We start from the raw sequence: 27760 nt of genomic DNA, 5'->3' as shown, positions 1-27760 counted from the left end.
CTTCTGAGTGTCATTGATGTATTTTGGAACTAACTGCATTGAATGATATGACAGTGATTGGGCTGAAGGCAAGTTTGGCACTTGCTGCCTCTAACCAGTCGCCTGTCCCTCTGTATAAATCCAACAGTAAGCCCAGATTCTGACAGCACAGTATATCTCAAAGATTATAGAGCAGAGCAAGATAGACCACTCCTCCGAAATCCAATGGACTGACGTGTAGTAAGTAACGGAACATCACGGCCGCCATTTGTTTATGCCAAACGCGACATCTTTGGTAGCGGGGACGGACTCCACTGTTCTACAATCTGCTCTTACATCAGGTCGCAGGGAAAAGCAAAGATACTAGAGGCTCCTCTAGTATCTTTGGGGGAAGAGGACGTTTCCTCCACTCCTGAGTTGATCCAGGACTGATTCTCGGTCGGTCCCCCTGATACCAGATGAAGGCGGCCGGCGGGAGAGCCTCAAGCGTCTGCCCGCGGTCGGCGCTCCCGAGGGAGGCAGCGGGCAATGCTCCTCTAGTATCTTTGGTGTAATCCGTTCCAAAGATTGATCCGCTCTATCATCTTTGGTGTAATCAGTGTCGTAGGGAACAGTGTTTTATATAGCATCTATCACTTCACATATTTAGTTAATATTATTGTAGATGTTATTAATATTATTGTAAATAGCAGCTCAATAAAATGGCGTCATGTCATACCCATGTCATACTACGTTTTTTTTCGCAGAGTGGCGCATCTTGCTCTGCTCTATAATCTTTGGTATATCCAATGATGCGACCATGTTAACATGCATATATTTTGTGAACAGAAAGGATTCCAAATGTTCCTGGTGGTGATCGCTCTGCTGTCAGTTCCAATCTTGCTGTTTGGGAAGCCTGGATATTTGTACTGGAGGCACCACGGAGGCAGAAGCTTTGGGACGTACAGAGTAGGTCTTCAACTCTCATTCGGCAGCGCAGATTGCGTTTTCAACGTGGCCTGTTTGTATTTCACTGACAGATCATTGAGGAATAGAGGATATGAGTTACAGACACAAAGCTCCTTACATAGCTCCTCTATGTTTCTATGTTTACAGAACTCCCCTTCAGTAGATTTGGGGGGTGGGCAATAATACCTACTGCCCCCGACTGAATTTAAACCCCCCCCCCCTTCCCTTGTGTCTGGAAATATGTCCTTCATTTGTGACACAACTCCTGCCTCTCCTCTCCTCTCCTCCAGCCCCCCCTCCCCCCCACAATCAATCCTCTCTTCCAGCTTCCCCCCTCCCCCCCACCACAATCAATCCTCTCTTCCAGCTTCCCCCCTCCCCCCCACCACAATCAATCCTCTCTTCCAGCTTCCCCCCTCCCCCCCCACCACAATCAATCTGAAGAAGGGCCCTGACCTGAAATGTCACCTATCCATCTTATTCACCTTAATGTGTACTGCTTTCTCCTGTTGCAGAGATGCTGCAGAATATCAGCAGACCACTCCCCCCCTAAAGTCATCCTTCCCAGCCATCTCCCTGGTGGATACTGATGCAAAGTATCCATCCCGGTCCCCACACACGTCCCCTGGCTCCACGCACTAATCACTATTCTGGTCCCTGAAGAAGTGACTCTTTCCTGAGCTACTTCTCGGTTCTAATGTACGAACAAGATTTGGGGATTCTCCTTAATCCAGGTCACCAAGGCCATTTCATAGGTGTTTTACCTCCTGAAGTAGTCTTAAGTTCTCTGCTGCACCCAGTGTACTCTCTGGAGCCCAATGGTGATATCTGCAATGCACCTCCTCCTTGTTTCTGATCAAACCGTCCTCATTTCCTAAGACAAGGTTGAGTACAACCCCTTCCCCTAGTTAGGTTCTGTAATCTGTGTGACGGTAATTGTTTGCACTGACGTTATGTTGCTCTACATCTAGAAAGGCTACACGCTTGTGCGTAGAGGAAGTGAAGAAGAGGTGTCGCTACTGAGAGCTCATGAAATGGAACAGGGAGAAAACCATTCGAACCATTCCGGGCAACCAGATGGAACTGATCAGGAGGTAGGACAAGCTGTTGTCTGGATCAATATGTCTACAAGTATGATCCCAGGAATGAGTGGGTCAAATGATGAGTGTTTGACGGCACTGGGCCTGTACTCGCTGGAGTTTAGAATAATGCGGGGGGACCTCATTGAAACTTACCAAATAGTGAAAGGCCTGGATAGAGTGGATGTGGAGAGGATGTTTCCACTAGTGGGAGAGTCTAGGACTAGAGGTCATAGCCTCAGAATTAAAGGACCTTCTTTTCGGAAGGAGATGAGGAGGAATTTATTTAGTTAGTGGATGGTGAATCTGTGGAATTCTTTGCCACAGACAGCGGTGGAGGCCAAGTCAAGTTTATAAATATTTTTAAGGCAGAGATTGATAGATTCTTGATTAGTACAGGTGTCGGGGGTTATGGGGAGAAGGCAGGAGAATGGGGTTAGGAGGGAGAGATAGACCAGCCTTGATTGAATGGCGGAGTAGACTTGATGGGCCAAATGGCCTAATTTTTTATCCTATCACTTATGACATAAGGAACCCACTCGGGTGAAGGATGCTTTTAGAGCGGGTTTTATGCAATGAGAAAGAGTTAATTGGTAACCTCACTTTTTGGGGCAAAAGTGATCATAACATTCCAGAAGTTTACTTTGAAATTGATTTCATTCAACACAACAAGATCTGTATGGAGACATAAAGACACCAGGGTAGAGTTAGCTGTTAATTGAAAAAATATATCAAATGGGACCTTCATCCCCCACCAGGAAGGTCTTAAATCCCTTCGTTTCGACCGCAGAACCAGCCAATCTCATCTACTAACACTCTCCTCTGCCTGATGTGTGGATGATGTGGGATTTATATCAACCAATTAACTTCTTGTGTGTATTTCAGGTAGCATCATTAGTTTACTATTTAATTCTTGAATAGTCCATTTTTTACAGTAAACCGTTTTTAACTATCAGTAGACTGTTCCTTACTCTCTCCATTTTCCTTGACTGAAATCCAATAGGTGACATTTCATATCAAAGGTTTCAAAGGTCTTTTATTGTCACGTGTACCAATTAAGGTACAGTGATATTCAAATTACTATACAGCCATACTAAAATAAAGCAACATAAAAGTTGACATAAACATCCACCACAGCGGATTTCCCACATTCCTCACTGTGATGGAAGGCAATAAAGTAATCTTCTGCCCTCTTTATTCTCCCACGGTCGGGGCAGTTGAACCATCTGTTGGGACGGTCGAAGCTCCTGCGCCTTGGAGCTCCCGAAGTTGGTCTTTAACCAGGGACCGTGAGCTCCACGATGTTAGGCCGCAGTGCGGGCGGAGATACGATACGGAATAAAATCGCTTCTCCGTCGAGGTAAGAGAATATAAAAGTTTCCCCCAAACTCCCCCTCACTCGCCACATCAAACAAGCTGAAGAATAAAACATACATTTAACACATACTATTAAAATAACAAAGATGGAAGGGACAGACAGACTGTTGACGAGGCAGCCATTGCTGATGCCACCCAGTGGTTAGTGCCTGGCGCTACCCAGTGGTATCGAGACCCTTCTTCAGATTTCAGTCTCCACCCGAAATGTCACCCATTGATTCTCCCCAGAGATGCTGCCGGTCCCGCTGAGTTACTCCAGATGCTGCTGGTCCCGCTGAGTTACTCCAGCATTTTGTTTCTATCTTTGAAAATCATTGCTGATGTCACATTAATTTGCTGTTCTTTTTCTCCTAGTTTAATTTTGGAGATGTTTTCATGCATCAAGCTATTCACACCATTGAATATTGTCTGGGCTGTGTGTCGAATACTGCCTCGTACCTGAGGCTCTGGGCTCTCAGTCTGGCTCATGCTCGTAAGTAGACCCAACTCTTCTTGCCAAAACATTTGGCTTAAAACGCAGCTAGACTTTCGTATCACTCAAGGCACTGCCATATTCAATCTTAAATATGTAAAGTTATTTCAGTTATCTCAGAAAATATTGTCTATTGTTAATAATTAAAACTGAATTTATGAGTGAGCTGCACTGCTTCCATTGCTTTACCAGATGTACATCGTTTATTAACGATTGTGAATTGACTTCCAATGGTCCTGGCAACAGGCTGATTTGTACATTATTCTTTCTCGGACCAGAGCTGTCGGAGGTGCTGTGGGGGATGGTGCTGCACCTGGGACTTCGCATGGACAATGACTTTGGTTCCTTGTTGTTGTTCCCTGTCTTTGGCATCTTTGCGGTTCTGACTGTCGCAGTTCTGCTGGTCATGGAGGGTCTCTCAGCGTTCTTGCACGCTCTCCGATTGCACTGGTACGTCGGTAATAAAATCAACGTTATCTATTTACTGCACTTATCTTGTTTAACTGCAAGGGGAAGTAATATCGTGAAGGTAAAGTCCAGCTTGGTTTGGTTACGTGATATGTTGCAATATACTGATGGTGATCCCTCCAAAAAGATGCCTACCCCACTCTCTTTTGAATCTCCTCATGCTATAAATCTTTGTCTAATTGTCCTGATTGGAAACTTGACACCAGACATCCATGATGTACGCTGGAGTTTAGAACAATGACCTCATTGAAACATACACAATAGTGAAAGACTTGGATAGAGTTGATGTGGAGAGGATGTTTCCACTACTGGGAGAGTCTAGGACTAGAGGTCACAGCCTCAGAATTAAAGGATGTTCCTTTCGGAAGGAGGAGAAGGAATTTCCTTAGTCAGGGGATGGTGAATCTGGAATTATTTGCCACAGAAGACTGGAGGCCAAGTCAGAGGATATTTTTAAGGCAGAGATAGATAGATTCTTGATTAGTATGGGTGTCAGGAGTTATGGGGAGAAGGCAGGAGAATGGGGTTAGGATGGAGAGATAGATTGGCCATGATTGAATGGCGGAGTTGACGTGATGGGCCGAATGGCCTAATTCTAGTCCAATCCCTCATGACCTAATGAAAGCAACAAAATACAGCATTGGGAGCAGGTTATAAGAAAAGAAGACAAAGAGATTGGTTAAAAAAGAGAATATGGAGAAGGAGAGTAAGCTCACAGAGAACACAAACATTGCCACAAAGCCTTGAATCCCCTCGTCCAAATCATTAATGTATACCGTGAAGAGTAGTGGCCCCAGCATCGACCCCTGTGGAACTTCGCTGGTCACTGTAGCCCACTTTATTGCTACGCTTTGCCTACTGCCATCCAGCCAACATGCTAGTTAGTACCTGCCCTTTGATACCGTGGGCTTCCTAAGCAGCCTAATGTGTAGCATCTTATCAAAGGCTTTCTGAAAAACAACATCTACTGACTCTCCTTTGTCTGTCCTGCTATTTACTTCTTCAAAGAATTCCCGCAAATTTGTCAAGCAAGATCTTCCCTTCACAAAGCCAAGCTGACTTTGGCCTATTTTATCATGAACTTCTAAGTACTCCGTAACCTCATCCTTTATAATGGACTCTAAAATCTTACCAATCACCGGTCAGACTAACCGGCCTATAGTTCCCACTATTCTGCCTTGCTCCCTTCTTGTGCAGCCGGGTAATATTGGCAATTTTCCAATCATCTGGGACCACCACTGATGAGTGATTCTTGAAACATCACTATTAATGCCTCCACAATCTCTAAAGCCACCTCTTTCAGAATCCTAGGGTGCATCTGGCCCAGGTGACTTTAGCACCTTCTCCCTCGTAATAGAAACATAGAAAATAGGTGCAGGGGTAGGCCATTCGGCCCTTCGAGCCTGCTGCCATTCAATATGATCATGGCTGATCATCCAACTCAGTATCCCATCCCTGCCTTCTCTCCATACCCCCTGATCCCTTTAGCCACAGGGGCCACATCTAACTCCGTCTTAAATATAGCCAATGAACTGGCCTCAACTACCTTCTGTGGCAGAGAATTCCACAGATTCACCACTCTCTGTGAAAAAATGATTTTCTCATCTCGGTCCTAAAAGACTTCCCTCTTATCCTTAAACTGTGACCCCTAGTTCTGGACTTCCCCAACATCGGGAATAATCTTCCTGCATCTAGCCTGTCCAACCCCTTAAGAATTTTGTAAGTTTCTATAAGTTCCCCCCTCAATCTTCTAAATTCTAGCGTGTACAAGCCAAGCCTATCCAGTCTTTCTTCATACGAAAGTCCTGCCATCCCAGGAATCAGTCTGGTGAACCTTCTCTGTACTCCATGGCAAGAATATCTTTCCTCAGATTAGGAGACCAAACTGTACGCAATACTCCAGGTGTGGTCTCACCAAGACCCTGTACAACTGCAGTAGAACCTCCCTGCTCTTATACTCAATAATATTTGTTTGTTTATTGCTTGGATGGAATACTACCCCTACTTTGAAGGACCACGATGAGCCTCACTTCCTGTTTTACTGGCAACCTGAACAGTAATTGGACGATTGTTGTGATTCATCCACTTAGTGAGGTTGTGGCAGAGTCTGAGCCCAGCCTCGGGGAGCGGTGTGATTCAGGTTGTACTCCAGACTGGAACTGGAGCAGCAGTAGTGGGCTGTGGGATGGGACAGGGTGTGGGGCAAAGTCCTGGGTGGTATGTGGAACAAGCAGGAGTGTTTTAAAGTGGAGGTGGTATTGGAGACTGGGACTTGGCACACATTGTGTGGAACGACAGCCGGCTGCTGGATTCAAACTTGTCTCTTTCTCCACACAGGGTGGAATTTCAAAACAAGTTCTACATGGGCAATGGATACAAATTCTCTCCGTTCTCCTTCAAGCTGCTGACTCGTAATTGTGATGACTTTGCCTAGTGTGCGTTGTGCATGGAAATTTCACGAGCAGAAGTGGCATGATCATGTGACTCTCATGGCAAATGTTTTTGCACTGAATGCCTTACCAGATACCGACACCCATTTCCTGCTACACACTGACAAATGCTTTCATTGCAATCTCAGGTACTTCAACATTTGAAAGTATGCGAAGGACAATAATGTACCAAGCATGTTCACTGTGACAGAAGATGCACTAGAGCTGCTGACGTTTGTTATTTGGTGCTTGCGACGAGGAATGTTTCTCTGCAGTGATTGCCATTAAATTTCGGTCAATATCTGAGTTTGTACTTGTGACTGTGAGTGCCAAGTAGAGAATGTGTTTCCCATTGATGCAGCCTGCTCGTCCCTCTCTACCACGCAACTGGCACTAACCTTGCGTGTCCAGTCTCGGCGATGGAACCAGGATAGCGGTCCGTGGGGCACTGGGGATGATGGAGGCAGGGGGTAAGACACATGGGCAGCTGAGGATCCAGGCAAGCTGGCATTCGGAGCACATCTTATTCCCAATTTTCACACAGTTCGATGCACTAACATCCTTCAGGGCTGACATTCAACAAGTACTGCCTGCCCTTTTGTGAGGAGTTAAAGAATTGTGGTGTTAAATAAATGTTTCAGGTGAAAGAGCTTTTGCCAGAACTGGGAAAGAGAAAAACGTGTAGGAAGGAAGTGCAGATGCTGGTTTAAACCGTAGACACAAAAAGCTGGAGTAACTCAGAGGGACAGGCAGCATATCTGGAGAGAAGGAATGGGTGATGTTTCAGGTCGAGACCCTTCTTCAGATGAAATCTGAATCTCCAGTCTGAAGAAGGGTCTCGACCTGAAACATCATCCAATCTTTCTCTCCAGAGATGCTGCCCGTCCCACTGAGTTACTCCAGTTTAAAGAGTGAAAGGAAGTTAGTTTTCTGATTGAGAAGGTTGAGTGAGGGATGGGAATGTCTGTAAGGAGAGCCCACAAGACAGTGAGAAATACATGGTGTGTGGCTAGCAGTGAGGCTGTGGGCCATGGATTCCATTCACACACATACAATAGACAGACATGTCCAGTCCCTTACTGACAAGGATGGAGAATGGAGTCCAGGTCTGCCACGTGCCAAGACAGACCACGAGGTGCTGTTCCTCAAGCTTGTGTTGGACCTCGATCTAACAGGCTGAGAGAGGGTGTCGAAGAGTTAAAGTGGCCGCAACTGTAAGGTCAGCTTTGCCTCTGCTGCCTGAACCGGGGTACTCTGCAAAGCAATCGCTGGAATGTGTTCACTTTCTCCAGCGTCGAGGAGTAAGCAAATGCAGATCTGCTGCTGGCTCGGCAATACCCCTGTGTTCAGTCTGCAGGAGGGAGCCTGCGATTCCTGCTGCCATAACTTTCCATCCCCACCCCATCTCCCAGTAATGGACTGCACTAAGTAATGAGGCCAACACGATACAGAGAATGGGCTGCATCCTCCGTCTGGGGATGTGGCAGCCTTGTAGACTCAGCTTCCAGCTCTCCCACTTCAGGCAACTTCCTGTCTGTGTGAGAACTTGGTGTCTGTCTATTATCTGTCTGTGAACTGGATCAGTTTATCTCTCCCTCAGTATAGCCCAGTTTACTGATCTTTACAAAGACATAATCTGCCAGTTTGTCTCACCCCATCAACATCCTCTTTGTTCTCCACACCCCTTCCCTGAAGCCTAATTTATTTTCTCTTTCCCAATACTGAGGAAGGGCCTCAGACCTGAAATATTAACTCTGCTTCTCTTTGCACAGATACGGTCGAACCCATTGGCTTTTTCCAGCATTTTATGTTTTCTCCAGCACCTGTAGATTTTTTTCACGGATCTGCATGTTTTGTAGATTCTCCAGTTTGCTTCGTGTCGACCTGGGGTTTGCTGTAAATGATTCCCCTTCTCTCCAGTGCCAGGCACAAACCAGACCTGGAGTGGTCCTGAGGGGGTCGCCACTGTTAGTAGTGGAGGTAGTTAGTCAAAGGCTGCCTGTCTGCACAATCACCAACCATCACAACCATAGTTACAGCAAAGCGCAGGTAGGATGTGTAGCGAGGATATATTTAAGGTGTTTGAATGTTGTGTGATGTGATTGTCACCTTTTAATTGCTGTGAATCTCATGCCTGGTTTTTAATAAGTGGCCTCATTAGCGCCTGAGCTTTCAGGAGATGCTGCTGCTCGCAATTCACTGTGAACTTATCAAAGGTGACAACGCAACAAACTCGAACAAAGATGTCTCTCGTGTTTAGCAGAAACTGTTTTTAAACAAAGTCTACTTTGAAGCTACTAATCAGCTGCTTTGCCGTTAACGTTGCAGGTCTGTAGTTGCACAGCTTTCAGTGTTTGTCAGGTTGAAATGTAGTAAATTATACTGACAGGGGTGTGACTTCCAGCTGTGCTGCAAGCACTTTCATCTCTTCCCATCACATTCCATGTTCTGGGGACCACATCTCTTTGTTCTGATATTTTATTTGGTGAGTTTTGGTATCCATGGGCAATATTATTCCAAGGAGGAGGGAGAGATGCAAATTACAGCCGTTGCAGCTGATTCTTCACCCATCAACTAAACCACATGTTAAACGCGAGCCTCTCCTTACCTGGTGGTTTTGCCTTGCCTGTGACTATCTGGGTGAATTTGACAACATTGTTTGACAATTTGAGCTTATTTATACTACACTTTTCTTTAGCTGGGATTAGAGAGCAGCAAAGTTAGTTGTTTAAAAATAGATATTCTGGTAAAATGTGATATAATTACATTTAATTTGATTGTTACTTTTTGCAATGCTTCTAGCAGCTAAATACTTCAATGCTCGATCTACTTTCTGTAAAGTTATAATGTGCTTGGATTTCACTTTTGATATGTAAAATTGAAGGTGGCCATGTTGATTAGGCAAACAGATTGAACAGATAATTTAATGAGCTGAGTTTATAAAACCCAGATTCAGTTTCGGGTCACATCTGAAATTGCTATCATTTTATAAATGCAGTTTTATGATTTACAAATGTCTCTGGTTTACATGATGCAGACCGCCTGAACTCCTGAAACGAAGTCTGAAAAATTAGGGTTTTTTTAAGGACAAATAGATATTTTTATCATTAATAATTTCAGTACCTTTTAAGGTATATTTCTTTCTTGCTTTTTGCAGCATTTACCTGATCTAACATTCACTGTCTACAGATATACACAAACTGTTCATATTAATGTTGAAATATTTAGTGCAAATGATAATGTTTCTGTTAAACTTTGGCATATCGCCAGAGTGGATTTTTAGTTTCATACTAAAAATAAAAGGTTCTTTGATTCATGACTCCGTTAATTGTGTAATGTGTATAATTGATAGACATAGAAAAAAAATAGTTGCAGGAGTAGGCCATTCAACCCTTCGATGTAAGTGACCATGACAACTAGGATTTGTTGAACCCCGTCGCAGCTCCTTCTTTGCATTTGTGCAGTAATATGCCATAATCCGTGCAGCAGACAGTGCTTTACACAATCTAATTAGGCTTACTTATTTCTCTGTTTATCAGTAGCTTGACTGGCTGCTCAGTAAAATCAAAATGAACATTGCTGAATGGTTAGTGTTAGAGTAACAGGGTCTATGTAGTAGCAACCTGGTTGTGGAATACCAGCCTGAAGAGAGAGAGAGAGAGAGTGTGTGTGTGTGTCTGTCTGTCTCTGTCTCTGTCTCTCGTGTCTGTCTCTGTCTCTGTCTCTCAAATCTGTCTCTGTCTCTCAAATCTGTCTCTGTCTCTGAAATCTGTCTCTGTCTCTGAAATCTGTTTCTGTCTCTGTCTGAAATCTGTCTCTGTCTCTCAAATCTGTCTCTGTCTCTGTCTCTCAAATCTGTCTCTGTCTCTGAAACCTGTCTCTGTCTCTCTCTCTCTCTCTCTCAAATCTGTCTCTGTCTCTCTCTCTCAAATCTGTCTCTCTCAAATCTGTCTCACTATTCCTCTGTTCTTATGATTTATCCCAATTCAATCAATGATTCTTCATTGCCTCATCATTGAATGTTTTGCATACAACCCTGTAAAATCATGCAGCAGTCCTCACATCCGCATCTCACAGCAGTTGCCACGTTTCTACCACCCCCACCCCTACGCCAAAGACAAATACTTTCTGAATAAAAGTATTGGTATAATAAAAAAAGAACGCCCCTCCCCCCAACGCAGCGCGTCCCCGGCGCCGCGGCAACGCCGTCTCTGTGGCAACGGCTGTCAACACGCGTGTCGTCGCCATGGCGACCGGCCTGTGCGCGCTCCCGCGGCGGCGGTTAAACCTCGGCGCCGGCCGTTAATGCGCGCTCCCGACAGCGCGGCCGCCATGTCGCTGGACGACCCGCGCCTCGAGTGGCTGCAGGACCGCGTGTACGAGGCCTTCGGCCTCCAGCAGACCGACTGCTTCGAGGAGCTGCTCAACCGCGACGACGGCCTCCATGAACTCGTCATCCTCCGCTTCCTCAACGACACCCACACCGAGGACTGCCCGTCAGCCCTGCTCTTCTTCCGCAGCGACCGCACCGTGGAGGAGGAGCTGGAGCTCGAGGATGGTGAGGGGGGGGGGCAGTGGGGGGGGACGGGGTGGGGGGGAGACAGTGTGGGGGGGAGACAGTGTGGGCGGGGACGGGGTGGGGGGGCAGTGTGGGGGGGAGACGGGGTGGGGGGGGGCAGTGTGTGGGGGAGACAGTGTGGGGGGACGGGGTGGGGGGGGCAGTGTGTGGGGGAGACAGTGTGGGGGGGAGGAGACAGTGTGGGGGGGAGACAGTGTGGGGGGGCAGTGTGTGGGGGAGACAGTGTGGGGGGGGGAGACAGTGTGGGCGGGGACGGGGTGGGGGGGCAGTGTGGGGGGGAGGAGACAGTGTGGGGGGGAGACAGTGTGTGGGGGGGCAGTGTGTGGGGGGGCAGTGTGGGGGGGAGACAGTGTGGGCGGGGAGACAGTGTGGGCGGGGACGGGGTGGGGGGGCAGTGTGGGGGGGAGACGGGGTGGGGGGGGCAGTGTGTGGGGGAGACAGTGTGGGGGGGGGAGACGGTGTGGGGGGGGGAGACGGGGTGGGGGGAGACGGGGTGGGGGGCAGTGTGGGGGGGGAGACAGTGTGGGGGGGGAGACAGGGTGGGGGGGGGAGACGGGGTGGGGGGCAGTGTGGGGGGGGGAGACAGTGTGGGGGGGGAGACGGGGTGGGGGGGGCAGTGTGTGGGGGAGACAGTGTGGGGGGGCAGTGTGTGGGGGAGACAGTGTGGGGGGGGAGGAGACAGTGTGGGGGGGAGACAGTGTGTGGGGGGGCAGTGTGTGGGGGAGACAGTGTGGGGGGCACAGTGTGGGGGGAGAGTGTGAGGGGGGAGACAGTGGGTGTGGGGGAGACTGGGGGGGCAGTGTGCGGGGGGAATAGTGTAGGGGGGGACAGTGTGGGGGGGACAGTGTGGGCGGGGCAGTCTGGGGGGGAGGTGGACAGTGTGGGGAGACAGTGGTGGGTCAGTGGGGAGGAGGGGGAGACAGTGGAGGGGGTGAGTGAGTAGGGGATGGAGAGAACTGGTGTGATGAGGGAGGGGGTGAGAAAGGGGGGGACTGGTGATGGAAGGGGAGGTGAGGAGGAAACCTGGGGGAATGAGGGGGAGGGAACTGGTGTGAGGCAGGCTGAATGAGGTGGTGCGGAGGGGCGGAGAGAACTAGGGGGAATCGAAGGTGGGGTGGGGGAGAGTTTGGCGAGGAGATGCGGGTGGGGAACTGGGGAACACCTGGGAGAGGATGGGAGAGAATCGGGATGGTGGGAGTTGGAGGCAAGGAGGGAGAGCTGATGGTGGGTGGGGGGGGGGGTGAGAGGCTGGGGGGGGGGGGGGGCGGAGAGAACAGGGAGGGGATCGGGGTTGCTACGATAGGGAGGGGCTATTGAGTTTAGGCAGAGGGGATTGGATAGGGGGGTGTGAACGGGGGGGGGGGGGGGGAGCAGGTGAGTGGTGCAGGGGGTGGGACCCTTGGCGACCACTGACCATGCGTATAAACTGGTCAAAGGGCTGGTGTCTGGGTTGGAGGGCAAGCATCTGGGCTAAAGGGGGGGGGGTGTCTGGGCTAAAGGGGGGAGCATCTGGGCTAAAGTGGGGGGGGGGGTGTCTGGACTAAAGGCTGGGGTGTCTGGGCCAAAGTAGCCGGTGTCTGGGCTAATAGGGGGTGTCTTGGCTAAAGTAGCCGGTGTCTGGGTTAATGGAGGCGGTGTCTGGGCTAAAGGGGGGGGGGTGTCTGGGCTAAATGGGGGGTGGGGTGTCTGGGCCTAAAGGGGGGGTGTCTGGGCTAAAGGGGGGGGGGTGTCTGGGCTAAAGTAGTCGGCATCTGGGCTAAAGGGGGCAGTGTCTGGGCCGTATGGCTCACCAGTTGGTAACCGCATCTCCCAATGTTGCTGCAACACACTGTTGCAGACTACAGGTGCCATTCTGGTTTACTAGAGCTGGCCTTCACTAAACTCTGTCACTGTTTATATTCTTCTTCATAAATACCTAGATGAAGCCACAGAAGTTACTCACGATGAAGATGCTGAAGTTACTGGGACAACTGAGAAGTCAGAGTTGGTCAATGACGAAGAAGCACCAAGAACTGTTGGTAAGTGTGTACGGAGGTGTAAAGCACCATAGTTTACTGTGGAATTAGTGTTTTACTGTAAATAGGAATTCAATATCTTCCTGCATGGCCTTTTCTGTATTAGAATCAGAAAATACTAGTACTCAGCAAGGCTCGCACACAGACAGACTTGCCTTCAGGTCTCTCAAACTCAGTGACACTGAGGGCAAGCTAAAGTAGAGGTCCACAGAGTTGCAATGCTTACTCTGTTTCATGAATGAAATTAGTAAGAATGTGATACTGAGTTAGATACTGAGAGTATTTTCTCCACAACCTTATGCACGATTTAAGGTTGTGGAGAAGGGAGAGAGAATGACCAATTCTTTTCATCACTGCTTTGATCTACAGCGTCTTCTATTCGGGAACAGTCACGACAGGGAACGGAGCCCAGACTGTCCCAGGCAAGCCCGGCCGAGGGGGAAGCTGCAATGTTCACCCTGCCACGTACCGTATGTACTGACACTAGCGTGTTAATTCACCGTATGTAATGACACTAGCGTGTTAATTCACCATATGTAATGACACTAGCGTGTTAATTCACCGTATGTAATGATACTAGCGTGTTAATTCACTGAATATAATGACACTAGCATGTTAATTCACCATATGGAATGACACTAGCGTGTTAATTCACCGTATGTAATGATACTAGCGTGTTAATTCACCGAATATAATGACACTAGCGTGTTAACTCACCGTATGTAATGATACTAGCGTGTTAATTCACCGTATGTAATGATACTAGCGTGTTAATTCACCGAATGAAATGACACTAGCGTGTTATAACACCGTATGTACCGACACTAGCGTGTTAATTCACCATATGTAATGACACTAGCGTGTTAATTCACCGTATGTAATGACACTAGCGTGTTAATTCACCGTATGTAATGATACTAGCGTGTTAATTCATCGAATGTGATGACACTAGCGTATTAATTCACCGTATGGAATGACACTAGCATGTTAATTCACCGTGTGTACCGACACTAGCGTGTTATAACACCGTGTGTACCGACACTAGAGTGTTAATTCACCGTGTGTACCGACACTAGCGTGTTAATTCACCGTATGTACCGTCACTAGCGTGTTAATTCACCGTATGTACCGACACTAGCGTGTTAATTCACCGTGTGTACCGACACTAGCGTGTTAATTCACCGTTTGTACCGACACTAGCGTGTTAATTCACCGTGTGTACCGACACTAGCGTGTTATAACACCGTGTGTACCGACACTAGCCTATTAATTCACTGTGTGTACCGTCACTAGCGTGTTAATTCACCGTTTGTACCGACACTAGCGTGTTAATTCACCGTGTGTACCGACACTAGCGTGTTATAACACCGTGTGTACCGACACTAGCATGTTATAACACCGTGTGTACCGACACTAGCCTATTAATTCACTGTGTGTACCGACACTAGCGTGTTAATTCACCGTGTGTACCGACACTAGCGTGTTATAACACCATGTGTACCGACACTAGCGTGTAAATTCACAGTGTGTACCGACACTAGCGTGTTAATTCACCATGTGTACCGACACTAGCGTGTTATAACAGTGCTATCCACTGTGGGGGGATGATTTTTTTTGTCTAATTGTAGTCCTGTAGGTCTGTGTCCAAGATGGCTGCCATGAAGAGAGAGTGGACGCTGGCGCGCTTTGGCTGCCGCTGCTCTCTCTTCACACTGTTTTGATTTTCTGTTTTTGGATTGAATTCTGTTTTTAATTTGTGTCTCTGTGATGTCTTTTTACTTGTTCTATTCCGATTATATGTTTTTATTCCGATTACTATGTAAGGTGTCCTTGAGATGTCTGAAAGGCGCCCATTAAATAAAATTTATTATTATTATTATTATAACACGTGTGTACCGACACTAGCGTGTTAATTCACCGTGTGTACCGACACTAGCGTGTTAATTCACCGTGTGTACCGACACTAGCGTGTTATAACACCGTGTGTACCGACACTAGCGTGTTAATTCACCGTGTGTACCGACACTAGCGTGTTATAACACCGTGTGTACCGACACTAGCGTGTTAATTCACCGTGTGTAACGACACTAGCGTGTTAATTCACCGTGTGTACCGACGCTAGCGTATTAATTCACCGTGTGTACCGACACTAGCGTGTTATAACACCGTGTGTACCGACACTAGCGTGTTAATTCACCGTATGTAATGACACTAGCGTGTTAATTCACCGTGTGTACCGACACTAGCGTGTTAATTCACCGTGTGTACCGACACTAGCGTGTTATAACACCGTATGTACCGACACTAGCCTGTTATAACACCGTGTGTACCGACACTAGCGTGTTAATTCACCGTGTGTACCGACACTAGCGTGTTAATTCACCGTGTGTACCGACACTAGCGTGTTAATTCACCGTGTGTACCGACACTGGCATGTTAATTCACCGTGTGTACCGACACTAGCGTGTTATAACACCGTGTGTACCGACACTAGCGTGTTATAACACCGTGTGTACCGACACTAGCGTGTTAATTCACCGTGTGTACCGACACTAGCGTGTTATAACACCGTGTGTACCGACACTAGCGTGTTAATTCACCGTGTGTACCGACACTAGCGTGTTAATTGACTTGGTTCACATTGGAAAGTTTGCTGCTGTAATCTGTAATCAGACAGGAAATAAAATGTTAGACACAAAATGTTAGACACTCAGCGGGACAGGCAGCGTCTCTGGAGAGAAGGAATGGGTGACGTTTCAGGTCGAGACCATTCTTCAGAAATGTCACGGATTCCTTCTCTCCAGAGATGCTGCCTGTCCAGCTGAGTCACTCCAGCATTTTGTGTCTATCTTCGATTTAAACCGGCATCTGCAGTTCCTTGTCTTGTTTTACCACCGTTTCTTTGGGCTGATGTGTACAGTTTCATATTTTCCTTTCAATAAATTCAAAGCATTGTCTGAAACAAAGAAATCAGGATGACCGAAACAAACCCAATACTCTTAAGTGGGCCTCACCAATGTCTTGCACAACAGTCATGTAACATCCAAACTTCTATGCTCAGTTCTCTGACTGATAAAGGCCAGCGTGTCAAAAGCTTCCTTCACCACCCTATCCCCCTGCATGCCAGTTTCAGGGTACTGTCTACCTGTACTCTTAGGTCCCTCTGCTCTGCAACACTCCCCAGGGCCCCCTACCATGAAGATCCTGCTCCAGTTTGACTTCCCAAAATGCAATACTAACTGAATTAAGCTAATCTGAATTAAACTCCACTTACCATTTTTTCTCCAAGACAGCCTTTTTTCAATTTATCAATTCCCAAAACAACTTAAATGGATTCTGTCTCCTAAATATTACACTATAATCAATTCAGCCTGCATAATTCAAATATGTTCCCTAATTCATCTACCACATGTTATAACAGAACTACCTGTACCTCATTGTACCTGTGCATATGCCTTGACTTGAGGTAACTCAGTAGCTCATTGTCCCTGGAGCTTTGTGGATCTGCGGGATGCTGGAGTAACTCAGCGGGACAGTAAGTATCTCTGGATAGGAATGGATGACGTTTCGGGTCAAGACCTTGCTTCATTGAGAGTCAGGGGAGTGGGAGTCACAGGGATAAAGAAGAGTAAGGTGTGAAAATGAAACATCAAAGGGGACAAATTTCCAGGATACAGTTGTCAGAAGTATATCTTGCAATGTGTTGATTTAGAGACAGATGCATGAACTTTATGAAATGTCTTTATGTATCAACATTGATATACAAATCGGTGGTTCTTTGTTATTTCAGAAAATCGTAACCCAGTTAGTGGAACAACCCGTGCTCTATGTTTCACTGGAGAAAATCCCTCCAGAGTTTGCCAATCACGATATTTTCTTTTTTCTCCGGGATAAAAGAGGTTGGTATCTTTATAATATTGCTGTTATTGAAACGAGTTTCAAGCTGAGCATTTAGGTACAGAAATAATTGCTTCCTTACATCATTAACAAGTAATTGCAATGGGCACAAACTGGTAAATAATGTACACATCACCAAACTACAAACAATATTGAACAAAACTGGCAGAGTGAAATACAACAGAATCAAATCTGGAGTGAGAATCAAACCGACAGAATTGTGACTGAGATAGAAGACCTTCATTCACCTGGGATCGCTCTTTGTAAATCTTGTTGAACTTTGGCTGCAATAGAACCACACATGTTGTCACTTGCTTGTAAAGAAATGTTCACACTATTAAAGCTACAGCAATTATGCAGATGTAAACATTTGTATCTCCAGAAACCATTCCTGAACCCAATGACATGAAGGAGACCAATATACTAATGCCCAAAATGCTGGAGTTTGGCATGTTGAATGGGCACTCTTTATTGATGCTACACCAAATCTTAACACAGGTAAAACTATCAAACTATTTAAACGATTGGTACAATGTTGTTAGAATTCATAGATAAACACAAAATGCTGGAGTAACTCAGTGGGACAGGCAGGCCAGTCTGAAGAAGGGCTTTGACCTGAAACGTCACCCATTCCTTCTCTCCAGAGATGCTGCCTGTTCCACTGAAATACTCCAGCATTTTGTGTCTTATTTTCAATTTAAACCAGCATCTGCAGTTCCTTTCTACACATTTTGTCAGAATTCATTCCTGTGGCTCATATTTCAGCTTTAAATGCTGCTGCTGGAATCCTATTTAAATAAAATTTTAGTCAATGGAAATGACCAAGGTAGACAATAAACTAACAGAATTAAATCTAAGCAGAACAAAGTTAACAGATGAATTACTGAAAATATTTCATCAGAATTTTTTGTCTACAGTTCAGTTGAAATTTCTATGTTCAAAATAAGTTTTTTGAACATATATTTTTGTAATAATGAGTAAAAAAGTAAATGAATTTATTTTCTTTTAATTACCTTCAAAAGAGCTTTACTGGAATAATTCTGTAATGAAGAGGTTGCTTTGTCGGTACCATATGTTTATCATTTCAGTGTGGTTGTAGACTTTTTCAGCTTCTGCAACCCCATGGGTTTCACACTTAAAAAGATAGTAAAAATGCTTTTAAAGTCGAGATTGAATTTTTAACTCCTTCATTGACTAACCTCCAATAATCCTGCACACTATGGACTTTCATGGTGCTGGGCTGGTAGACTTTCCAGGATGTTATCTATCTATCTATACATAACTAAAAGTCTTTGTCTTGTTTGTACCCATGGTGAGTCTCTGCGTGTGGCTCTGTGTTAATTCCTATCTTTTTCCAAAAGCTAGGCCACAGCCTTCCCATTTTCACACATCTTACTCACATTTTTTCTACAAACATCGCCCCGCCGCATTTCCGGTTATTAAAGCTTAAAAAATGTCAACGTTAACAAGATTTTTACAGTTAAAACCCTTCCTCCCAGCTTCCAACACACATTGATACAAAGTTGAAAGACAGGATAGGACAGGTTTGCAGGGATATGGACCAAACACAGGCAGGTGGGACTAGTGTAGCTGGGACATGTTGGCCGGTGTGGGCAAGTTGGGAGAAGGGTCTGTTTCCACGCTGTATTATTCTATGACTCTATGGTACACATGACAATAACAATGAACCAACTAAAGCCTCCGATGCCTGTTGGCCCTCTTGCATTGAAATATATTTCAGTGCAGTGTACATGTGAAACCTTTGAAGCATCACGCTTTAAAATGTGACAATTCTGATGCCAGATCTGAAATGATATAAATATTGTACTTTGTGTTTTCACAGCTCTTCATGCCACTTCTGTCTCATCATCACGGTAAAACCATTGATCTTAAGCAAGGTTCATCACGCTTTATAAGTACAGTAGCGTTTCCGTTTGAGAGGTTGAGTATTGCGGACTCGAGAGGAGGAGGAGGGGATTCACGGAATATTCAGTTTGTCAGGGATGAATTCCTGATAACTATACTAAAGTTCTCCAATCAGGTTCAGCGAACCATTCAACAGGTGGAGGGTGAGTATAACCGTGGTTTCAGTACAGGACATGTGAGTTTAGAACAATGAGGGGGGACCTCATTGAAATGTACAGAATAGTGAAAGGCTTGGATAGAGTGGATGTGGAGAGGATGTTTCCACTAGTGGGAGACTTTGGGACTTGAGGTCACAGCCTCAGAATTAAAGAACATCTTTTAGGAAGGAGATTAGGAGAAATGTCTTTAGTCAGAGGGTGGTGAATCTGTGGAATTCGTTGCCACAGACTGCTGTGGAGGCTGTCAGTGGATATTTTTAAGGCAGAGATAGATATATTCTTGATTAGTACGGGTGTCAGAGTTCATGGGGAGAAGGCAGGAGAATGGGGTTTGGAGGGAGAGATGGATCAGCTGTGATTGAATGGCGAACTCCACTGGTCACAGACACCCTGCCTGAATATTATCCATTACAACCCACTGCCAGAATTGAATCCATACGACCAAGTCACTGTAAATGGCATGCATTTTAATCTTATGAATCGGCATCAGAATCAATCAGCCATTGGGGACTTTATGAAATGCCACACCCTTGAACTAAGTATTTGTTGCAATAAAACACTGAGACAAGAGACGATAATACTTATTCAATTCTTCGGAGAATTTACATGACATTTATGGGAACGATGAAGATCTTGTGTCAATCTCTAGGCAAATGTATATTCTTCGTACAAGTGAATGTTTATTGACCTGAAATTTTAACTCAGTTTCTCTACAGATGCTATCTGACGTACTTAGAATTTCAAACATTGTGTTTTTATTTCAAATTCCAGTATCTCCAGTATTTTGCATTTGACGTCTATATATTTTATCCTTTACTTCCAGGTGAAATCAAGCTTGAAATGCCTCCATTAGACCTCGAAACAGACCTGAACCAATTTACTTCAGACCCAATGATAATGGAAATGCTGGAACACAGTGTGATGAACTGGCAGGTGCAGATCACTTCTGCCATTGAAGAGCAGCTGTCGAAGATGCCCCAGGTGCCTGAGTTACATCCAAGTTGTGACATCTTTATCTTCACACTTTTATCAAGTTTTCAACCCTTTTTTTTAAATGAGCTCTTCTGAAAATATCAAACTGGAGATGTCTGCCCTGTTATATTAGCCCTGGTCATGTTGCTGGGCACCCTTTACCACCAGCCATATTCTAATATTCCATGGTCACAAACCTCAACTCTTTGCTATTTCATTTCCAACAATTCTCATGTTTTCCTACATCTGCTTATTGATTTCACTCCTTTTCAGCTCGTTTTGTTTCTCCCTGTAAATAAGTGATTTCCACAATCTGAAGTTCAAGATCATCTTTAATCAGTACCCATATTATAACGATACAGCAGGTTGTTAGTTGTTAGTTCATCGTGACCGCTTCCAAGATTGACAAGTGTAGGAAGTGGGTGTTAGTATGAATCATACAGTAAGATGGGGCTAGTGATGCTATTCTAATAATAATAATAATAATAATACATTTTATTTATGGGCGCCTTTCAAGAGTCTCAAGGACACCTTACAAAAATTGAGCATGTAGAGGAAAAACATGTAAGGGGAATGAAATAAATAGTAGAGACATGACTAGTACACAAAGTAAAGACAGAATTCAATACAAAACACAGTATGAGGCAATTAATGCACAGGTGAAAAGAGACGGGGACGTGGGGCTAAGGATAGGCAGAGGTGAAGAGATGGGTCTTGAGGCGGGACTGGAAGATGGTGAGGGACACGGAATTGCGGATCAGTTGGGGGAGGGAGTTCCAGAGCCTGGGAGCTGCCCTGGAGAAGGCTCTGTCCCCAAAACTGCAGAGGTTGGACTTGTGGATGGAGAGGAGACCGGCTGATGTGGATCTGAGGGACCGTGAGGGTTGGTAGGGGGAGAGGAGGTCAGTGAGATATGGGGGGGCCAGATGGTGGAGGGCTTTGTAGGTGAGGACCAGGATTTTGTAGGTGATCTGGTGGGAGATGGGAAGCCAGTGAAGTTGTTTGAGGACTAGAGTGATGTGATGCCAGGATTTGGTGTGGGTGATGAGTCGGGCGGCTGCGTTCTGGACCGGTTGGAGTCGGTTGATGTAGGTGGAGCTGATGCCAAGGAGAAGTGAGTTGCAGTAGTCCAGTCGGGAGGAGATGAAGGCATGGATGAGTCTTTCAGCAGCGGGCGGTGTGAGAGAGGGTCTGAGTTTGGCGATGTTGCGGAGATGAAAGAAGGAGGTTTTAATGACATGGTGGATGTGAGGCTCAAGGGAGAGGGTGGAATCAAAGATCACGCCAAGGTTGCGGGCCTGGGGAGATGGGGAGACAGTGGTGCCGTCGATGGTGAGAGTGGGGTTATTGATTTTGCTGAGTGTGGCTTTGGAGCCTATGAGGAGGAATTCTGTCTTATCGCTGTTGAGTTTGAGGAAATTATGTTGCATCCAGGTTTTTATAGCTGACAAACAGGAGTTAATATGGGAGAGGGGGGGGTTGTGGGGGGATTTGGTGCCAAGGTAAATCTGGGTGTCATCAGCGTAACAGTGGAAGTCCAGATTGAAGTGGCGGAGTATCTGACTAAGGGGGAGGATGTAGATGATGAAGACTAATCTACTATGATTGGTTCACATGCATTAACCAATCCATTAACCAATCTACATCCTTCCCCGTAAAGAGTGAATATAGTTAAACACACATGCCGCAAGAATTCAAACTTACTCGCCATATCTGCCAGTCGGTCTACTAATACGGCCTGAACGCATACGGACCAAGCCCTCTCCCCCTTCGCCGGAAAAATTAGAAGGAGGCGGTGAACCCGGAAGTGAGAAAGCAGCAGGTGGTGACCAACAGGGGGAGCATGCTGGAGAGGTAGTTTTGTTGTTAGTCATAGCCGCCGGTCGTGGTGGGGTAAGGGACGTGCTGGAACTGGTGGCGGATGCGGCAGCAGACGGCTGGAACTGTAGAGGTGGAGTGAAAGGATCAGCTGATGGTGGACGTGGCTCCTTCACAGCCAGCAAGTGTTGGCGGCAAGTGGTTTACCATGTTCTGAGCCACAGCCTCTCCAGATTAAATATCTGTAGTGCATCTGCAATCATATGTAACATGCCTGTGGGGACCCAGAGTTGTCTCAATCTGCTCCATCTATTGGTGGTAAACCACTTACTGTATCTGCTTTGCTTTATCTGAACACTTAGGGCAACGGTCCGTTATCAGAGATAGACTTCTGGCGAGAACGTAATGCTACTCTCAGTGCCCTCAGCGAACAGCTGAAACTGTCAGTGGTGAAGAGGATTGTTGACTTTGTGGGCGCCTATGATCAAAGTTTAATCCAGAATCTCAATTTAATCATTGCTGACCTCACCAAGTACCACGTGGAAGCTGCAGACAACGTTAGGTTCCTCTCAACACTGGAGCGGCATTTTAAGGTAAAGGGACATCGCCTTCTCTCCCTGTGCATCAAGGTCACACTGGAAATATCCTTCTACCAATTACTCAACAAGAACAGAAACATTTCTTCTTGTGATAACTCCACATGGGCAAGAGTCTCTTCTGCAGAGCCAATGATAAAGTCTCATTTGGTCTCCTTGGTTGTCAGGAATGTACAAGAGCAGTTTGGCCAGGGTTGTTTTGGCCTAACTGACTCTAGCTGTTCACTTCTAGATCTCAATTCCCTCCCTCACCACTGTTCCTAAACCCTGTCTTGGGCAATGGCAGAGGCTGAACCCTTGAACAAGTTAAACCCATTTATGGAAAGATCTGAAGGTCTCTGGCACAGTCATTGACAGTCACATAATATTAAATGGTGGCCCTTTTCACTTTAGAAGAAAGAACTTCCATTTATCTCATGGCCATCAGACCTATATTTATGAGTATAAGATCATAAGTGAGAGGAGTAGAATTAGGCCATTCCAGTCAACTCTATACAATACAATACAATTCAATTTATTGTCATTTGGACCCCTTGAGGTCCAAACGAAATGTCGTTTCTGCAGCCATACATTACAAACAAATAGACCCAAGACACAACATAATTTACATAAACATCCATCACATTGCTGTGATGGAAGGCCAAAAAAACTTATTTCTCCACTGCACTCTCCCCCCCGATGTCAGAGCCAAAGTCAAAGCCCCCGGCGGGCGATGGCGAATTGTCCCGCGGCCATTAAAGCCACGCTGGGTGATGCAAGGTTGCACACCGGGTTCTAGATGTTAGAGCCCCCGGCGTGCGCTCGCAGTCCCACGGCCATTCCAAGCCGCGCAGGGCGGTGCTGTAAGGCCCCGCTCCAGGAGCTCTTCAACCCCGCAACTCGGGTGGGAGAAGTCCCCGTTCCGGAAGCCCCTAAAAGCGGTCTCCCTCCAGGGACCCGCGGGCTCCCGGTGCCGCCGTCCGCCAGACCCGCAGTTGCAGCCACCGAATCTCCGGATGTCGGGCCGCAACAGCTCCACCCGCTCTGGACTCGGCCAGCTCCGCGACGGTGAGGTTAGTAGTCGGCACCAGAGCCCCCGGTCTTCCTGTTGGAGGCCGCTCCTCGTTGCAGCCCCAACGACAACGGAGACCCGACAAAGAAAAGGTCGGGTCTCCCGTGCAGGGAGAGATTTAAAAGTTACCCCCCCCCCCCCACACCACCCCCCCCCCCCCCCCCCCCCCCCCCACACACATACCCCAACAAAAAAATAACAAAAACTACATAAAAACATAGACATAAAATAATAAAAACGCAGACGGACTGCAGAGGCCGCTGCTGACGAAAGTCGTGCCGCCCACCGAACTACCATTCAATCATGGCTTATCTATCTCTCCCTCTTAACCCCATTCTCCTGCCTTCTGCCCATAACCTCTGACACTCAGATCTACATTATCCACAATACTCTGATCTATATTATTCAGAGTTAAATCAATATTCTTTGGAATTTAACAGAATGTAGGGTAATCTTACTGAACAAATAACATCCTTAGGGGCACATTCAGGAAGAATGTCACAATGTTTTCACTAATGGGAGAATCTTGGATACATGATTACAAGATTATGGCAGAGAGTTACCTGAAAGTGGAGACACAGGGACACAGGTAGATAGGGTGCTGAAGACAGCATGTGGCATGCTTGCCTTCATCGGTCAGGGGATTGAGCATGGCAATTGATATGTCATGTTACAACTGCACAAGTCATTGGTGAGACCACATTTGGAGTGTTGTGAGCAATTAGAGTCATAGAGTGACACTGTGTGGAAACAGGCCCTTTGGCACAACTTTCCCATGCCGGCCAACGTGTTCCGGCTACACTAATCCCACTAGCCCGCATTTGGTCCATATCCCTCCAAACCTGTCCTGTCCATGTACCTGTCTAACTGTTTCTTAAATGTTGGGATAGTCCATGACTCAACTACCTCCTCTGGCAGCTTGTTACATACATCCACCACCCTTTGTGTGAAAAAGTTACCCCTCAGATTCCTATAAAATCTTTTCCCCTTCACCTTAAACCTATGTCCTCTGGTCCTTGATTCACCTACTCTGGGAAAGACACTGTGCATCTACCCGATCTATTCCTCTCATAACCTCTATAAGATTACCCCTTATTCTCCTGCGCTCCAAAGAATAGAGTCTCGCCTTAATCAACCTCTCCCTATAGTTCAGACCCTCTAGTCCTGGCAACATCCTCGCAAATCTTCTCTGTACCCTTTCCAGCTTGACAACATCTTTCCTATAACATGGTGCCCAGAACTGAACACAATACTCTAAATGCGGCCTCACCAACATCTTACACAACTGCAACATGACCTCCCAACTTTCTCGTCACCCAGCGATATAAAGGATGTCATTAAGTTGGAACAAGTGCAGAGCGGTGGCAAGAATGATGTCGGAAGTGAGGCCTTGTTATAAAGAGAGGCTGGATAGGCCAGGAGGTGGATTGGAGACCTTGTATATAAACCATGAGGGGCATGTATAAGTCAATGGTCACAATCGTTTTCCAAAGGTAGGGGACTAAAAATAGAACATAGGTTTAAGGTGAGAGAGGGAGGATTTAAAAGGGATCTGAGGGGCAACCTTTTCACACAGTATATGGATGGAGCTGCCAGCGGAAGCTGTGGAGGTTGCTACAATTACAACATTGAAAAGTCATTTGGACAAGCACCATAGATACAAAAGAGGAATTATGAGCCAAATGCAGGCAAATGGGATTAGCTCAGGTTGACAACTTAGTTGGCGTGGATAAGTTGGGCTTTATTTGTGCTGTATAACTGTACAAGTCTGGCCCTACTGCAGCTCAAGAACCTCTTCACACAGAGGGGAGCGAATCTCTGGGAATTCCAGCAATTTTTTAATCTTCCCATTATTCCTTTACACGTTTTCCACTTTTGTATCCTTGCTCACAATCACAATGATAGGTATACAGTTTCTGTGTACCTATCATGCTCTTCACAATCAGACTTGTGGTTTACAGTCGGAGAATGTGAACTACTTAAATCTATCTGGAAAGGCTGCCGACAGGATGTTGCTTCAGCATCTGTTGAATTGGATCTGCTAGAAAAGAACAAGTAGAATTCAGTGCAGAAGAACATTAGTCAATAGTGTTGGGGAAACTGTAAGAAGGCAAGGGAATATGGAACTGTAACAGGAGACAGAATAGTGTGAAGGAACCTTGGACCATACGTCAGTAGGATGGTTGAAAGGGCTGCTATCCTTTATTAACCAAAGAGCACCGCAGTAATGCTGGAACTGAGTAGCACGCTAGTTAGGCCGCACCTTCTGTCCCCTCATTACAAGAAGGATGTGATTGCACTGCAGAGGGTGAAGAGAAGCATTGTGACAATGGTACACAAAAATGCTGGAGAAACTCAGCGGGTGCAGCAGCATCTATGGAGCGAAGGAAATAGGTAACATTTCGGGCCAAAACCCTTCTTCGGACCGAAACGTTACCTATTTCCTTCGCTCCATAGATGCTGCTGCACCCGCTGAGTTTCTCCAGCATTTTTGTGTACCTTCGATTTTCCAGCATCTGCAATTCCTTCTTGAACAACATTGTGACAATGTTGCTGGGCCTGGAAAGTTATAGTTATGAGGAAAGATTAGACAAACCAGGGTGATTTTCTTCAGCACAACGGATGCTGAAGAGAGACTCAATTGTATAAAATGATTGAGGACCCATGTAGAGTAATTAACGGGGGGAAAAGATTGAAAGGAATTAGTAAAGGATTGGAGAGATGTGGAACTGGTGGTGCTCTGATTCCTCGGGCAGTGAGGTTGTCAGAGAGGCTGCTCTTCCCTCACTTTTAGTGAGGTCCCTCTTGCCGCCAAGTGACTCTTCCCAACATGAAAGGTGCTAGTCATGTGCCATGCTCTGGTGAAAACGTACTGCTTTTTCTTTTGGTAAAATGTTTTTTTAAAAACACAGTTCGTTGATTCACTAATATACTTTATTGTTTCTTCCTTTATTTAAACTGTTGTGGAGGTCTGAATGAGGGATGTTACGATTTATTTTCCTGTTTACACAGGAATTTGCCATTCCCGATTTTTAAAGCATGTGCCTGTTCATTAGAATCTATCACAGGGAACAAGATTTCAAGTTGTGATGGATACCATCCCTTCCATGTTGAATGCCCTGAGGATGGTTTGGATTATTTCCCGCCATTACAACAAGGATGAACGGATGGTGCCCCTGATGGAACGCATTGCGTGGGAGATCGCAGAGAGAGTGCGCAAAGTTATCAGTGTACGCAGCATATTTAAGTAAGTGGCATCTGTTAACTCTCGTATGGTCACGTGATAGGAGCAGAATGAGGCCATTCCATCCATCATTCAATCATGGCTGATCTATCTCTCCCTCCTAATCCCATTCTCCTGCCTTCTCCCATAACCCCTGACACCCGAACTAATCAATCTTCATACCAATTCATCTTCATAATTCATCTTCACACCTATTTGTAGAAATCATGTTTGTACCTGTTGGTATGGGAACAATGCTGACTCCTTGTCTCGGCCCTTGTTACCTCCTGAAATGATTGTCACAACATGCTCATATTTGGCTTTCTTAATCCTGTCCATCAATATAGAGATCCAAGCCACTGCCCATGTGTTTGCTGTTATTCTTTTGATACTGTTTAATCATTGCCACATTTTAAACTTCTGTCCCTGGCTTACAGATTCCTGCTTGGCTCACTGTTCCCCTTTTCACTATTCTTCAGCCCCTGCAAATGTATGTGTTTATAACCTCCTCCATTGAAATAACCGCCACCCCCTCTCCCACCCAAAGACACTGCTCACCCAATTCCAGCCTCTTGACCTTCCCTAGATGCATTGGTCCACATTTGCTGAGAATATCATCATAAGTCTTGGATCTTTTAAACTTCTCACATCTCACATTTTACTTCTCCCTCTTTTGTCCAAGCCCTCGAAGGGTCTCGACCCAAAAACGTCACCCATTCCTTCTCTCCAGAGATGCTGCCTGTCCCGCTGAGTTACTCCAGCTTTTTGTGTCT

The 27760-nt window shown here is 46.1% G+C and overlaps 2 protein-coding genes across 2 annotated transcripts in view; both read left to right on the top strand.

Annotated features, from left to right (window-relative positions):
- The window catches only part of atp6v0a2 (ATPase H+ transporting V0 subunit a2), a 32586-nt gene extending 22511 nt beyond the window's left edge, over positions 1–10075 (top strand). Inside the window, exons 16-20 of the mRNA XM_033043870.1 lie at positions 808–927; positions 1899–2021; positions 3738–3855; positions 4134–4305; positions 6661–10075. Coding sequence (XP_032899761.1) covers positions 808–927; positions 1899–2021; positions 3738–3855; positions 4134–4305; positions 6661–6757 — 630 coding nt within the window. The 3' untranslated portion in view covers positions 6758–10075. The remainder of the gene's footprint in view (positions 1–807; positions 928–1898; positions 2022–3737; positions 3856–4133; positions 4306–6660) is intronic.
- Positions 10076–11068: 993 nt separating this feature from the next.
- The window catches only part of dnah10 (dynein axonemal heavy chain 10), a 140706-nt gene continuing 124014 nt past the window's right edge, over positions 11069–27760 (top strand). Inside the window, 9 exon segments of the mRNA XM_033043074.1 lie at positions 11069–11310; positions 13251–13349; positions 13716–13816; positions 17137–17245; positions 17626–17741; positions 19087–19312; positions 20151–20308; positions 22480–22710; positions 26821–27011. Coding sequence (XP_032898965.1) covers positions 11085–11310; positions 13251–13349; positions 13716–13816; positions 17137–17245; positions 17626–17741; positions 19087–19312; positions 20151–20308; positions 22480–22710; positions 26821–27011 — 1457 coding nt within the window. The 5' untranslated portion in view covers positions 11069–11084.

This window comes from Amblyraja radiata, chromosome 25, assembly GCF_010909765.2.
Source record: "Amblyraja radiata isolate CabotCenter1 chromosome 25, sAmbRad1.1.pri, whole genome shotgun sequence".
Lineage (NCBI taxonomy): Eukaryota > Metazoa > Chordata > Chondrichthyes > Rajiformes > Rajidae > Amblyraja > Amblyraja radiata.
This window is presented reverse-complemented; position numbering and strand designations above follow the sequence as displayed.